This window comes from Erigeron canadensis, chromosome 1 (genome assembly GCF_010389155.1).
Source record: "Erigeron canadensis isolate Cc75 chromosome 1, C_canadensis_v1, whole genome shotgun sequence".
Lineage (NCBI taxonomy): Eukaryota > Viridiplantae > Streptophyta > Magnoliopsida > Asterales > Asteraceae > Erigeron > Erigeron canadensis.
In genome coordinates, this window is record NC_057761.1 from 11026448 (window position 1) to 11040392 (window position 13945).

Sequence of the window (13945 nt, forward strand, 5' to 3'; positions counted from 1 at the left end):
AGGGGTATAAATAGAAAAAGAAAATAAAGAAAAAAAAATTTTATTCACGAACGGTAGCTTCGGACCTCACCACCAATCAAAGTCGCGCGTCTAAAGATGGAAGGAACAAGCGGAACGCAGCCCAAGACGCCTCCGTGCTAATTGCGTCCTCCCTTGGAAGCGCGTCGGACGCCGGAAAGACGTACTATAAGGACGGGCCTAAGCATAGGTCTAAGCGTTTAACCATTCTATCTATTTTGAGACGTACATGTGTATGTACGTATAGATCTATTAGAAAAACTATAAATAATCTCGCATTTAAAAAAAAAAAAAAAAAAAAACACAATTAGCTGTCTAATAAGCAACTCTAAATTTTTACTTTTGCATGACACATCGATTCAACTTTCTTAGTCATGATGTCTACAAAATGGTCACAAACGTTCGTAACCTTTGCTCTCTTTTTTAAGATCTCTAAAACACATACATCTCCACGCAAAGTCGCCATTGAAGTGAAGTTTAGATAACCTGACCCGATATCATTGTAGAAATTCGGATTAGTCACCATTTTCTCTGAAGTCACATTAGCATACGCCGTAATGGTAAAGTTACCTTGAGCTGAAATCTTGGCATGGTCAATAGGAATCTCAACTATTAGAGTGCCTCTATAATAAACATACGCGATCGAGTTTTGAAACTTGAAGCTACCGTGATTACGATTGCTAACAGTCACGTTTAACACAATTGTTGCATTTATGCTTACCTTAGGAAATAAGCTGTATTGGAGATTTTCGAGGGTCGTAGGATGGGTTATAACTTTCGGGTTTGTTGGTTTGAGGATTGTGAAGAACAAGATTATGGAAACAAGAAAGGAGATAAACAGAACCAGTGCTACAACACCACAACATATCATTAGAACCTTTAAATTTGACTTTCCTTTCTTTACCTCCATGGCTTCTACTTTGATTAGCTAGATGAAATTTGATGTTTGTTTTCAAATTAAACTTATGTACATGAATAGAAAGAGTTTGATGGTTTTTATGTTTGTTCAGTGATTGAGATCAATAACAAGGCCTAGTTTGAATAACTAAAGGTGACATGCAAAGGACAAAATAGAAGAAATTAATGGACAAAAATATTTAACGTTATTAATCTTTAACGTAGGAAGAATATTTTGTCTCATATCCTAGTTCTAGTATATTGTGAATAAGACAATGTGTTATTCTTGATTTAATAAACAAATCAATCAAACTATTATTGTTTATTAGTATTATTAGTAGAGTAAATTATACGCATGATACCATAAGTATACCCTAGATTACTCTTTTGATACAAACTTTTGAATTTCCACTCGGATCATACCTAAACTTGTACTTTTCAACATTGACCATACCCAAAGTTTCACTTTTCCACTCGAACCTTACTATCACTAACGACAGTCTAGTTGGGCGTTAAGTCAAGCCACGTGTCGTGCACGTGAGGTATCAAATACGTAATTTCATGTATACTTCAGGTATTATACATGTAATGTACCGTAAAAATGACAATTAGGAATTTTGGAGTTTAAAATATTTATTATTATTATTATTATTATTATTATTATTATTATTACTATTATTTTCTTTTCTATAAAAACACTTTCATTAGAAATATTAGAATTTACAAAAAATTAGTGGGAAGCTGAGATACTATCTGGACCTACACCCCTCTAACAATAGCAAAACTAATCCTATCAAATATATGAGTAGCAGCACATGAAATTATTATTATTACTATTATTATTATTATTATTATTATTATTATTATTATTATTATTATTATTATTATTATTATTATTATTCTAGTTAAGTGCAAAAATCGTCCCCGATGTTTGTCATTTTTGTTGTTTTCATCATCGTCGTTAACTTTTGACCAAATTCATTATTTGGTTGCACTTCTTCCTTGGATCTGTTAACACCCTCACGTCCAAGACATATTTATATCTTTTCCCCTATCTTTATTTTCTCCAAACATCAAAATTTATATCTTTTCCCCTATCTTTATTTTCTCAAAACATCAAAACCAAGAGTCTTTTAGAGATACTAAAAAAATCATTCCCGTGGTTTGTCGTTTTTGCAGTTTTCATCCTCGCAATTAACAAACCCAAGAGAATTTTTCATCTTCAACCTCCAAACACGAATTTAATCCAAAAAAAAATAAAACTCAAATAAAAAACCAATATATTTCTAAATATGAGGATCTAGTCAAATAACTTCAAATACAAACACCTACATATGAGATCATCCTCTCTATTTTTAACCCAGATTTGCGTCCAAAAACTCACATATTCAAATGCAAACACATACACAAAGAAATATATATGAAAAACCAGGTGCAATACATATACAAATATACACACACAACAAAGTCAACAAAACTCCAACAATTTAAATGGTCACAAAACAACCAATTGAAATTAAACAATATATATATGACCCTTATTTTAAAAACTTATTTTTTTAAGAATCATAAAAACTTTTAAATTTCATATTGGACCAGATGTTTTTTTTGTTTATTCACATATGAAACGTCATAAAAACATGTGTTGTAGAAAGAAAAAAATTTCAAAACCTTAATTGATTGATCAATTCTAATTGTTAGATATTTTGCTCCCAATTACTCATCATAAACTTGTATTCAAGATGGAACTTTTGTTTGTTTTAAATCGAGATCGGACAACTTACTTTATGTTAAACTTGAAAACTATATGAGAAAACATTCCACACATCTTCTTCAATATATGAGGATCATCTTCTTTTTTTTTTTTTTTTCTTGATCCTATCTAGACAACCTCGCTAAACCTCTCTAAATATTCAGCTGTATCTCAACTCTTGCGGAAAAATACTCCAAATTAAACAATGTATCAGCAAATTAAGCAGCCGTAATCTTGCATAGATTTTGACACCATTGTAGTAAAAGTTCAAAGAAAAAAAATGATAAATTGTGTTTGGCTAGATGTACGACCACTCAAAGTTGAGTGGGCACAACACAATTAGTTATCTTAGTACCACTAATTAGCCACCATGTATGTAACAACTGTCACCAAGTCGTCTAGGCCATCGTTCATTTTCCGTTCATGTACGTGTCTATATAGTTTGTAGAAGTCAATTAAGTCATGTGCGACTGCAATGATAAGACATTGAGTATGGTTTAAGCGGGTTCAAGTTCATTAGAGGTGTAAGTATATTTAGTATTTGAAAAATTGGTACGAGAGTTCGAGATCGAAAGTAATGCTAGTAGCTAGTTGTTTTGTAAAAATGCTAATTGACTGAAAACACTTAAAAATAGCTAAAACGAAGTATATATAATACTAGATTACACCCCGTGCATTGCACGTTTATATCTTATTTCATACTAAACTATCGTAAATTATATGCCTTAAGAATAGTCGTACAAGTTAAGGTGAATGATTACAAATGCAAAAACCTAGTTAAGTTCATTAAAAGGGTAAATGTCCATGAACCCGTTAGTCCTGTAGAAGAACTTCTCCTGTGCTGCTTGACGGTGAAATCTCAGAAACCTTGGTTGGTTAAATATACTTTTACATGGATTCGAACCTAGGTTGCTAATATATTTGTTAAGCGGGTCCTATTAAGGGTAATATTAAGTGACCGAGTTTTATTTAGGAAGTGGCTTTAATATGTCTCGGTCTTTTATAAAGCGGGTTATATATGGGGGGTCATATTTAGATTTTTGTAGTAGTGTCATTTGATCATAAACATTGATATGTGTCTTTTTTTTCCAAAGGTGATAGATCGTTGTCACTATATGTAGTAGTATAAAATATGTACGTGTAAGTTAATTCGTGGTTTATTTTCCGTCACAAATCTATCGGTAATACCAGATTTTCTAGTAGTGTAGAATCTTATATTAATTATCATAATAACGTGATTAAAATTACTCAATAAGTAAAAACTGGAAATAAAATGCTCATGTATTTAGGATTATTCTATTTGTTTATAAACAAATATTCAAAATTTTATCAATTATCTACATGAATTATACAATATTATATTATTAAATATAATTATTTCATTGTCTCTTTCAATTATTCACTGAATTAAATTGGTACATGGATGAATATCATTATGAAAATTGTACTTATTTTCATTTTTTGTTTTATATTTAATCAATACAGTACATATTATATTTCTTTTCATTATAATATCAATTTAACTAAATCCTAATATATTATAAATAAAATATCCAATTTTTAACTTTTTTTTATATAAATAATTTTCATCAACTTTTTCTATTTTTATCAAATAAACAAATTTATTATTATTTATTATTAATGTTGTACTATTATCACCCTTAAAGAAATAAACATAAAATATATAGAAACGTAGATACAACTTAAATTGAAACAATGTTTTTCCTGATGAAGCGTTATGTAATAAAAACAAATAAAAGTCATAGTAGTAGCCAAAAGGGAATACATTATAAGTTACATGTTTTGTATACATTTATAAATAATTTTAACCATCTCACTCTTTTATATATTAAAGTTGTTTGAGAGGTTACACAATTCTATATGTTTACATACACTCTAATATCTTTTTTCTAGATAATCAATCTTATTTTATTTAACATGTAGTAACTTGAATCAGACGGTAACAAAGACGACGACTATAGAAAGAACAATAAAAAGACCACCAACAACTATCATCTTGATTATATACACATAATAACATGTTTTGCTTAAAAAATGGTGGAATGGAAGTGGCAGGATGTAACAGGATGTTATATATATATATATATATATATATATATATAAAATAAGATGTTATATATATAACATCTTATTTTATATGTATTTTTGACACACCTTATAACCAATGTATTCATCCAAAAGGTCTGCAACATAAGGATATTATGCTCATAATAACACAAAAATCTTGTAAATGTAATTACAATTTAGGATAAATTAAATTTATATTATACTTTTTAGTTCTATGTGTTTACATACACTCTAATATCTTTTTTTCTAGATAATCAATCTTATTTTATGTAACATGTAATAATTTAGATCAGACGGAAACAAAGACGACGACTATAAAAAGAACAATAAAAAGACCACCAACAGCTGTCATCTTGATTATTTACACATAATAACATGTTTTGCTTAAAAAATGGTGGAATGGAAGTGGCAGGATGTAATAGGATGTTATATATATTTATATGAAATAAGATATTATATATATATGTATTTTTGACACACCCTGTAACCAATGTATTTATCCAAAAGATAGTTATAAAATTCCGCTGCAACATACGGGTATTAAGCTCATAATAACACAAAAATCTTATAAATGTCTTACAATTTATGATAAATTAAATTTATATTATACTTTTTTAGTTCTAGATATATGGAGGCGGTGGCAATATGTTGTTATGTATCAATTTATTATTCTAATATATATATTTAGGAGAGGAAACAGATGAACAAAATTAAGGCTAATAAACTTGGCAAATAGATTTTATTACATCGTGCGATTCTAAGGTTCGAGTTCCACGGGTATGAAATTTTCTTATTTTTAAAAGTGAAAACATATCTATGTCTATCAATATTAGCTACTTGGTAATATAGCCTACTAACTACATTAAATTAACAAAAAGACCTATATATCCTTAAATTTTTCAATAATAAATAGTCTTATGAACTTACCAAACTATCCTCTTAATTTACGGATATTGATGATCAATTTACTCCAAAAACAAAATTAAACTTCTTAAATTTTGCCACTGAATTGTTTGTTTTTTAAACTTTTTAAAATATTACTTCTTAAATTTTACAGTTGTTTTTTCCAAAAACTCAAAATTGTTTTTTCCAAAAACTCAAAATACATATCCAAAAATCAAAACCCAACAAACTTCATCATATGTTGTGGTGCACACAAATGCATAGAAACTTGCAACAATACCAATTATAATACTAAACTTTTGGATAGACCATATTCACTAAAAAAAATAATATGTTGCATTTAGATTATCAAAGATTTTTCCAATAATAGAATAACTGTTAGGCTCATTAGGAGAACTCGTTGACTCCTTTCCTTCTACATCTTGCACAAGATAAAAATCATTGTCGATATCATCTAAGAGTGTATGTTCACCTTCATCATTATTTCATTAAATCCTGGGCTAATATTACCAAATAACTTATTAAACTTTGTAGGATAAAATGCAATAAAATAATAATATGGTTAACCTTGTTGATATTCAATATTGCATAATGGAGCTGACGTATTTGAACTAGTAGCAGAAATTCCAACTGATTTTATTCACTCATTAACAAAATCAAGAAACAAATATTTGGTGTTGATGTGCTCTGAAGTTTTAGAAAATTGTATTTAATTGTTAGGGGAAGATTATATGAAATTTCAGTATGCATTAGTTTAGGATAATCAGGAAGTTATTAATAAAATTAAGGGTATATAAGTCTTTTTGTTAAATTAATGTAGTTCATAGGCTACATTACCAAGTAGCTAATATTTCCCCTATATATATATAGAGATTGCTGTGAATGGAAGGATGAACAGTAAATTCTGACTTTACTACATATTTTTGACTTATGAGTTAAGTATTAAAAAGCAATAGCTTCAAAATATATTAATCAAAGCTAAAAAATTGAAATTCAAATATATTAAATAGCTATTCCATCGGTCAAAATACTCATAAAAATTTTCGCCCATTCACCATTGACCGAGCTATGTATGGGAGTGACCTGCAAATAGCAAAAAAAACATGGAAAAAACTAGTAAGTTCTCTTAATGTGTTTCTATGTATTTAATCCAATTTTAAAAAATAAACCCCAAACAAATTAACCATAAGAATCAAATAAACATCTTTGCATAAAGAATCCTATAGGAAAATTATTCTGGATTAAAAAAAGAACCCAACCGAGGGCTAGTTTCAAGTTCCCCTGATAGAATAACAGCGGCTAAAAAATTACACCATTAATGAGCTAGTTTCAGAACATATTCAAAATAATCATAGTCGATATATTAAAATAATCAGAATCTTACTCATAGCAAAATTCGACTTTTTATCTAAGAACTTATAGAAGATATAATCGTAAATCTTAAGTATACACCATTAATGAGCTACTTTTAAAACAGAATCAATATAATAAGTCAATATATTAAAATAATCAGAAACCTACTCATAGCAAATTTAGACTTTATATCTAAAAGGTTATAGAAAGATATAATCGTAAATCCTAAGAGTTAATATAGGTTACAAATACAAAATTTAATATATGATATTTAGATTAGTTAAGTCATGTATCACAACTTAATCAATATGAAAGCTAAAGAAGAAACATACGAAAATTAACTCCATATAAATATTGATTCTAATTTACCCCCTTTTTTTCCAACTTTAGTTAAATAAAAAATTTACTGTTTTCTATATTCTAAAAGTGTAAACTATATAACTTAAAAATACATACCAATTCGTCAACAAATACCATCTCGAATGTTTTGATTTTCTTCAGGTTGTTCCACTCTGAAATAGTCCATACATGCACAACACGGAGTCGTAAATGACGGTTAACATGTGTTGGCTTAAGATCTTCAAGATGAACTAATGTGGTCATATTTTTTGTTGTTGAAGAATATGTCATAACAAACCTATAATGAACAACAAATTAAATTAAAAAAAGTAATATTAACAATAACATAAGAATTCAATGTTAAAAAATAATAATAATGATTAATTATGTGCAAAGTATATAAAAAGAAAACCCTTTTTGTAGTTGATCGTAACTTCTTTTTTTGTTGTCACACATGATTTATATTATAGATTACCAATAAAACCGAAAAGTGTAAATTATTTATTTTTAAATTGGGTGAAATTGTAAATTAGTGATGGAACCATGTGACCCGAAAAATACAAAATATGTGGACCGAGAACCGGCCCATGTTTCATTGGGTTGGTCCGGTCCGGGTTAGCATGCGGGCTCGGGTTTTTGACGGGCCAACCCGTAACCCGTAGAACAACAAAATATTTCATGGTTTTTTAAGTGTTTTTATGGTTTTCGTAATAATGGTTTAACTACAATATAATATCTCATTTTGGCTGCACTTTAACTATCAACAACAACATTAAGAAATTATGTGAGAATTCCTAATTACATTATTAACATGATTTTACATAAAAAAAAGTTTGTTGGATGAAATTGAAAACCATATCAAATACCGAAAAACATATATAAATATATAAAAATACTAGCCAAAATATTATTATAATATATGATATATATATTTACGTGAGTCTACGTGAATCCTATAACAATGTAATGTCAATGTTGGCCGGGTTGGCGGGTTCTCGGGCTTTTCCTCAGGTTAGCCTGAGCCGGCCCGCAACCCGAGATTTCATAAAATATAAGCCCGTGGACCGGACCATATACTTAACGAGTTGGGTCGGCTCGGTTTTTTTGGGTCGGTTAAACGGGTTTGACGGGTTGGCCCGCATTTTGATCATCCCTATTGGTGATGGAAAATCAAAAAGTGTATGTTAATTGCTTTTAAATTGGGTTAAAGTGTAAATTGGTGATGGAAAACCAAAAAGTGTAAATTAATTATTTTAGATTGGTGTTAAAGTTTAAATTATTGATGAAAACCAAAAAGTGTAAATTAATTTAGATTAATTTTAAAAATTAAAAGATTAATAAGGAGGAAGGATTAGACTATACGAGGGAGATTAGAGGTGTCAGGTGTACCCCAACCCCTTTTTTAGTTTATCATAGAAAGGTTGCTGCGAATGGAAGGATGACTTTATTACATATTTTTGACTTATGAGATAAGTATTAGAAAACAAATTAGATCAACTGGTTTTTGTGTGCGCTTTTGTTAGGTTAGATCGGCGGTTCAAATCCTAGCCCCCAACTTTTTTTATTTAACAACAGAATTATTCAAATCCTAGCCCCCAACTTTACATGCTCAATTTTTTGGGCTTCAGACATCATTGGGCCAAATAAATTTTACCTAGGATATGATTTGGCCCCTTATTATAATTACACTAATTTTGTTTCATTAGGCTTCATATAACATTGGGCCGTAAGTAATTTTTTTTTCTAATAGATATTTGGACTTTCCTATTTATTTATCTATAATAAATATTCTAATATTCTAAGGTTAAAAGCCTTATCAACGGATCACCAATATTACTGGCTTTGTATTTCTTTATGTTTGATATAACAAACTGTTGAACATGGTAATAATATTACGTTTAGCTAGACAAATATTTGAATTCTTTTTATGCTTTTAGTTGTCTGTCAGCCTGATATTTTATCTAATATCGCAATTTGCATACGTAAATATGATAATTGAAGCCCGCAATAGGATGCTAGTTTTAAACAATTGAAATGGTCATATTTATAGTCTGAAAGCTAATTGAAAAATATTACCAATTATGTCATATAATCTTTTTGCCTTCAAAAAAAAAAAAAAAACATGTCATAGAATCTTTTTATCGAGCATCGAGTCTCTCGGAATTGAATGGTCAAACAATATTGGGTTGGAGGTCAAGCCTAGTCAAAAAGTTTAAGGGGTCCAAGCGTACCAGGTGTATCTGTGTAAATGTATCATTGTATGAATTTGTGTGTGAGGCTGTGTATACGCACTTGTTTTGTTTGTCTTCTACGTGTGTACTAGTTTATATCCAGCGTAATACGTGAATAAACATATTTAATTAATAAATTGCTAATATTTCATGATAATGTATTGACAAATAGTAAATAAAAAGGGTTGAAAAAGAATAATTTTATATTTGTTAAAAAAAAATTACATGATATAGACATTAAAAAAATAAAAGAAAAGATTTTAGTGATCAATTATCCACATACTTAAGTCGCGTTTGGTTCACAGAATTTGATTGAATTGGAATTGAATTTCATTCCTTAGTGCGTTTGGTTGGTTAAAGTTGAAAGAATCACATTCCGTTGGAATGTAAACATTCCATCATTTGATGGAATCTTCATTCCTTGGGGATGGGGGAAGGAATTTCATTCTGACTCTCACTTGACTCTTAAAAATCAAAAACATTCTGTCAAATTCCAATCTTTCAGATTCCAATTCCTTTGACATATTCCATTCCTTCCCAAAACATTATGTGAACCAAACGCGCCTTAATCTTCATATTATATTTGTATCATTTTATTAGTTTAACAAATATAAATAAAAGATGTTGAAAATTTGAAGATGTTGTCATTTTTATAACTTTTTATTTTTTGATTATTCTAGATGTTATATATTATATATGAGTAAATGGAGTATATGGCTGATAGATACACAACATTGGTATAGAACAACTAATACTACGTCATTTTAACGTTAAAATACCCCCACAAAATATATCCCTATACAACCGATCCATCTCCCTCTTCTTTTATTATTTTCTTTTTCCTCTTTTGGCGCCATCCCCGCATTCTTCATTCTCCCCTATTTTTATTGTATCCATAATTGAAATCTTGTTCCAATCATATAACTACAAAAAGTTACACCTATTATTCCATTTTTGACATTATACATACTAGATCTACAAAAGAGAGCTAATTCATTTTGTCTCACTCGATCTACACGTCAAGGTTATGTATTGATGGTATTTTAATTAATAAAGTATGGTGTATCTTATATGAAAAATATTTCGAGTGCAATTCACTAAATTGACAATCTCGTAATTAGTGTTGTTAGTATTAAGCTGAGTCTCATTCAGTAAAAGTAGTTGTTTGTGTCAAGTAGGAAGTGTTTGATGAAATGCTTTAATGAAAATTGGTTTATCAAGGAAGTGTTAGTATTAATCTAATTTAGTTGCTTGTTGTGAATGCAGTGGAGTTCTATACCAAGGAAGTTCAAGAGGGAGATGCAAGCAATTGTTTATCAGGAAGCCATGAAACACTTCCATAAGGCTATGCCCATTGTAAATTCTAGAAAAGATGTAGGCTTGTAGTTACTTTGTCGACGTTTGACCTGATTATTTCAATTATATTTCACTTGTGTTAAGATTGTCCACTTTACTTTAATTTGTATTCACCACATTCTTTCATAGTAATTGACTTGGTTTTTGACATAAGCAATATCGATAAGCCAAACTAATAATACGAATGAACCAAAAAGGCAGCAAGAAAGACGTCCAATAACACCATGATGGTATAAATGTTACTGATAACTTCTTAACTAAAAGAAAAACATAAAAATTGCAAACAAGCATCACATGTTGCACCAAAACATCAACCTCCTTGAACCATTTCAGTTTACTAGCAGCACTAAAAAATCATTCCTTGTTCAACAACGAATCGACCTAAAACAGAAAATTTTAAGTAAAAAAGAGTCCTATGTTATAAACTAAAATGAAAAGAGTCAGAAATAAATGAACGTTTAAGTTACCTTCTTAATAGGACATCCAGTGATGTAGTGACCTGATCCCTTGCAATAAGAACAAGTCTTCTTTTTCTTCGCCTCTATAGAATATTTGATTTTCTTGGCATTTTTTGGACGTCCTTTAGTGTTAGCAATAGTAGGATCCCGAACAGACATTTGTGGCATCGCATCTACTTGAGAAATAAGCATGAATACTCTCACTTCGTACTTGAGAAATAAGCATGAATACTCTCAGATGGATACGTTAATATTCTTCGCCTCTATAGAATATTTACGTATCCATCAAAATAAGCATAAATACTCTCACTTCGTTGTCTACTTGTCATGCCTGCCAGAAACGTATCCTTAAAGAAAGCTTTAACCCAACGTTTTCGTTGGTCATACATCTCCATCATCCAACTACTACTTTGCAGGCTATATTTGGCACAAATAACTTCCCATTGCGTTTCAAATTCTTCGATTGTATCACTGTTTAACCATCTGTTATATGATTCTCGAAAATCACTAAAACGGGTCGCAAACGTTCGAAGATGTTCCAACTCATGTCTGTTAATGTGCCATACACAGTAGCGATGCCGAGTGTTTAGGAAAACTTTAGCGATTGCATTACATATAGCTTTATCTTGATCGGTTATTATTGCAGCCGGATGCTTGTTAAACATACATTTGGAGAACTGCACAAATAGCCATTGAAAAGTCTCTTCTTTTTCATTTTCTAGCAGCTCATCTCCAGGCCTACAAATGGAGAGAATGGCATCTTAAATCGGTTGGTCATGTATGTAACATCAAACACGAGAACATCTCCAAATTTTGAAAAGGCATCTCTTGATCTTCGATCAGCCTAAAATATATTTCTAGGAGACCCATCAACATGCAAGTCTATTTCAAAATAGTGGTTGTGTTAGAATATGAGCACATAAACATATAACAATTCACGAGTACGCAGCGAAAAGAAATGTATATGCAATACTATTAATTAACAAAGAGAGAATCGAAACATGTACCTTTGCGCAAAGTTTCCAATAATATTATTAATAATTAGATTATTATTATTGTAGGGTTTGAAGTAAAACCCCTCTACGATCGCACTATAGACACCCCTTATACCGTATACTAGTACCCCGATCACGAACCAAACAACCCTTTGTTTATCCCCTTAATTCGAAAACCCATGAACCAAAGACCATATGTAGTTGTCCCCTTTAAGGAAACTAACTACGAGAGATTCATATATGTATCGAATGGCAAAACCAAATACGCTTTAAAAGGGTTCGGTCGAACCAACTAAGAGAGAAAAGAGGAGAGTTTTGCTTGTGTGAAGGAATGAATAAAACCCTTGATTAAGCCCTCTATTTATTGGGTAATTTTTAGGGTTTTAGACTTGGTGACCAAGTCATCTCAAGGCCTAAAACCAAGAGAAATTTTGGCCCCCTCCATAAGGAATTAGAGCCCAACTCTAATTTCCTTATTTCACATTTAACCTCTTTTTAATTAATTAAATACAATTAACTCTTTAATTTATTTAAATTAATTATTTTGTGATCAATTAGTTATTATATTACATTAATATAATAACTAATAGTATAGAGTTACCGTGTTATTTCGTGTGACTCAGTAGACTTAAATTATTTTCGGACATGCGTTTATTATTTAACATAATCACACTCCAACAGGTTGACATCCAATTTTTCTTTATTCTAAAGATGTTTGATTAAACCATAGAACTCCCCCCCTTTGTACTGTTTTCTTTTTTGAGACAAACAACACATTGCTTAGAAGTGACTTGAGTTTCAAATGGAGATTTCATTGCATTGACAGCTTTTTTGATTTGACAAGGTCTTAACCCAAACTGGCCAAGATCCATCATAAGGGATTTGCAAGCCATTGAGCGATCAAGTTTAGAATGAGAACGATGTTTCATTACTTTTGTCGGTGTACTCAACTCATGTATATGCATCTTCAAGCGTATTGAACACCTGCCCAATAATATTATCATCATTCACCCCATTTTCATCTTCTGTAAATCCAAGATTCTCGATTTCAATATTTGCCCTCTCATCGTCACTTCCTAAATTAGTTAAACTAATGTCACCCCTATCCACATTTGTTGGTTCCATCAGATGTATTGAACAATTTTCAAAAAAAAAACCATTTATGTCAATATCATCAATTAAACTATCAACTTGCCTACTTATTGGTTCGTTGTCCGGATTCATCACCTAAATGAAAACATATGTCGTTATAAAGAGTAAAATTATCACGATTTAAACCCTAAATGAAAACCTAATAATCTATAGTAATAAATAACATGTAGTAATAATCTAGATAAAAGTACTTAACTAACATGTAACAAAAATGGAATAATAGGTGTACCTTTTTGTAGTTATATGATTGGAACAAGATTTCAATTATGGATACAATAGAAACAAAGAGAATGAAGAATGTGGGGATGGCGCCAAAAGAGGGAAGAGAAAATAATAAAAGAAGAGGGAGATGGATCGGTTTTATAGAGATATATTTTGTGGGGGTATTTTAATGTTAAAACG

The 13945-nt window shown here is 30.2% G+C and overlaps 1 protein-coding gene across 1 annotated transcript; it reads right to left on the reverse strand.

Annotated features, from left to right (window-relative positions):
* Positions 1–346: 346 nt before the first annotated feature.
* Positions 347–928, reverse strand: LOC122610837. Its single transcript, XM_043783825.1, has one exon. The coding sequence runs from the start codon at positions 926–928 to the stop codon at positions 347–349; it is 582 nt and encodes a 193-aa protein (XP_043639760.1).
* Between the last annotated feature and the right edge of the window lie 13017 nt (positions 929–13945).

Coding starts and splice junctions, on each gene's coding strand:
- LOC122610837 (XM_043783825.1), bottom strand. CDS start 928: ATGGAGGTAAAGAAAGGAAAGTCAAATTTAAAGGTTCTAATGATATGT.